The sequence below is a fragment of the Nicotiana sylvestris genome, chromosome 2 (genome assembly GCF_000393655.2).
Source record: "Nicotiana sylvestris chromosome 2, ASM39365v2, whole genome shotgun sequence".
NCBI lineage: Eukaryota > Viridiplantae > Streptophyta > Magnoliopsida > Solanales > Solanaceae > Nicotiana > Nicotiana sylvestris.
The window spans coordinates 212119643-212121939 of record NC_091058.1 but is presented as its reverse complement, the minus strand read 5'-3'; the positions used below and the strand labels follow the sequence as shown (position 1 = coordinate 212121939).

Sequence of the window (2297 nt, the reverse complement as noted above, 5' to 3'; positions counted from 1 at the left end):
ATGGTCAAAATAACCAAGGCAATTGGAGTGACAATAATCAAGGATATTGGGGAGGCAACAACCAAGGAGGGTGGAACAACAACAACAATCGGGGGTCGGGTTTTCAAAGGCCCCCGATGTATCAACAACCAATCAACCCCCCTCCTTATCCTTCCCAAGGTCCGAGTTCTTCCAACAATAAGATGGGATGAATTGAGAACATGTTTAAACAAATGATGGAGAATAATGCTGACTCTGATGCTCAACTAGCCTCTCACAACACCTCAATTCGCAATTTGGAAGTTCAATTGGGGAAATCTCGCAAACTTTGAACACTCATCCTAAGGGGGCACTACCAAGTGATACGATGGTGAACCCAAAGGGTAGAAACAACATGGGACATGCCATGGCCGTTACTATAAGGAGTGGAAGAGGTGGGGATACAACCACCCCAAGTCAAAAGAAAATTGTGGATGTTGAGAAATTGGTACAAGAAGATGAGATATCAATCAATGAGGTGAGAATTGATATTGATGACAATATGGAGGAGACTCATGAGGAAGTGAACCCGTCTAGGGAACACATTATTAACATACCGGAACTGGTAGTTCCAAATGCTAAGGCACCAATGCCAAGGCCTCCTCCTCCATACCCTCAAAGTCTTGCAAAGCAAAATGGCGAGAACCAATTCAAAAAGTTCATTAACATGATGAAGAGTCTATCTATCAATGTGTCATTGATTGAGGCTTTGGAGCAAATGCCGGGTTATGCAAAGTTTATGAAGGACTTGATGACAAAGAAGAGATTGATGAATTGTGAAACTATAAATATGACTCATCAAGTGAGTGTAATTATGCACTCAATGGCTCCTAAATTGGAAGATCCCTACACTTTCACAATCCCTTATACCATTGGGAGTGACGACTTTTCTAAAGCTTTATGTGATCTTGGGAAATGTATTAACTTGATGCCCTACTCGGTTTTCAAAACCTTGGGGATTGGGCAACCAAGACCCACATCTATGAGGTTGCAAATGGCGGATCATACTATGAAGAGACTGTTGGGTATTATTGATGATGTGTTGGTTCGTGTTGATGAATTCATCCTCCCGACGAACTTTGTGATTCTTGATTGTGAAGTGGACTATAAGGTGCCGATTATTTTGGGTAGACCTTTCCTTGCTATTGGGAAGGCTCTTGTTGATGTGGAAGCAATGAGCTCACTTTTCGGGTGGGTGAGAAAAGGTAGTTTTCCATGTGTGCAAATCTATGAGGCAACCGAATAGCAATGAAGTTTGTTTGTTTGTAGATTTGATGACCGATGTGATTATTGATGAAACAAGTGCCATGAGTTGATGATACTTTGGAGGTCGTATTGCTCAATTGTGATGATCAAGAAATGGAGGGTTATGTGGAATGTGTGAATACTTTGCAAGGAATGGGGTCATACACTTATGAGCCCTGCAAATTGTCCTTGGATCTTGAGAAGAGAACCACTCCTCCAACAAAGACTTCAATTGAGGAGCCTCCTGTTTGGAGTTGAAGCCATTACCTCCACATCTTTGGTATGAATTTCTTGGCCCTTCTTCTACTTTACCGGTTATTCTTTCCTCTTGTTTGACTAATGTGCAGGTAGATTCCACATTGGCGGTGCTACAAAAGAGGAAGAAAGCTATTGGATGGACTTTGGCGGATATTCGAGGGATAAGCCCTGCATTTTTCATGCACAATATCAACTTGGAGGAAGGTGCCAAACCATCTATTGAACATCAAAAGAGACTAAATGAAGCCATGCAAGAGGTTTTTAAAAAGGAGGTGATCAAGTGGTTGGATGCCGACGTTGTGTACCTCATTTCCGATAGTTTTTGGACTTCTCCGATTCAATGTGTCCCAAAGAAAGGGGGCATGACGATGGTCACCAATGATAAGAGTGAGTTGATTCCTACAAGAACGGTGACCGGGTAGAGAGTGTGTATGGACTATCGCAAGCTCAACAAAGTCACAAGGAAGGATCATTTCCCACTTCTCTTCCTTGATCAAATGTTTGATAGGTTGGCGGGCCGTGCTTTCTATTGTTTTCTTGACAGGTATTTCGGCTACAATCAAATTCTTATAGCTCCAGAAGATTAAAAAGAAGACTAATTTCACTTGTCCTTATGGTACTTTTGCATTCTCGCGGATTCCATTTGGGTTGTGCAATGCACCGTTGACTTTTCAAAGGTGTATGATGGCTATCTTCACGGACATGGCGGATGATTTTCTTAAAGTCTTCATGGATGATTTTTCTATGGTCGGGGATTCTTTTGACCATTGTCTAGC

At 42.0% G+C, this 2297-nt stretch overlaps 1 protein-coding gene across 1 annotated transcript; it reads left to right on the top strand.

Annotated features, from left to right (window-relative positions):
- The first annotated feature begins 346 nt into the window (after positions 1-346).
- LOC138886252 (uncharacterized) lies at positions 347-1264 on the top strand. Its single transcript, XM_070167318.1, has one exon. It carries the CDS (start codon positions 347-349, stop codon positions 1262-1264), a length of 918 nt encoding a protein of 305 aa, XP_070023419.1.
- Positions 1265-2297: the final 1033 nt, after the last annotated feature.

Bases quoted from the DNA above. Each gene is read 5' to 3' on its own strand.
- LOC138886252 (XM_070167318.1), top strand. From the start codon at position 347: ATGGTGAACCCAAAGGGTAGAAACAACATGGGACATGCCATGGCCGTT.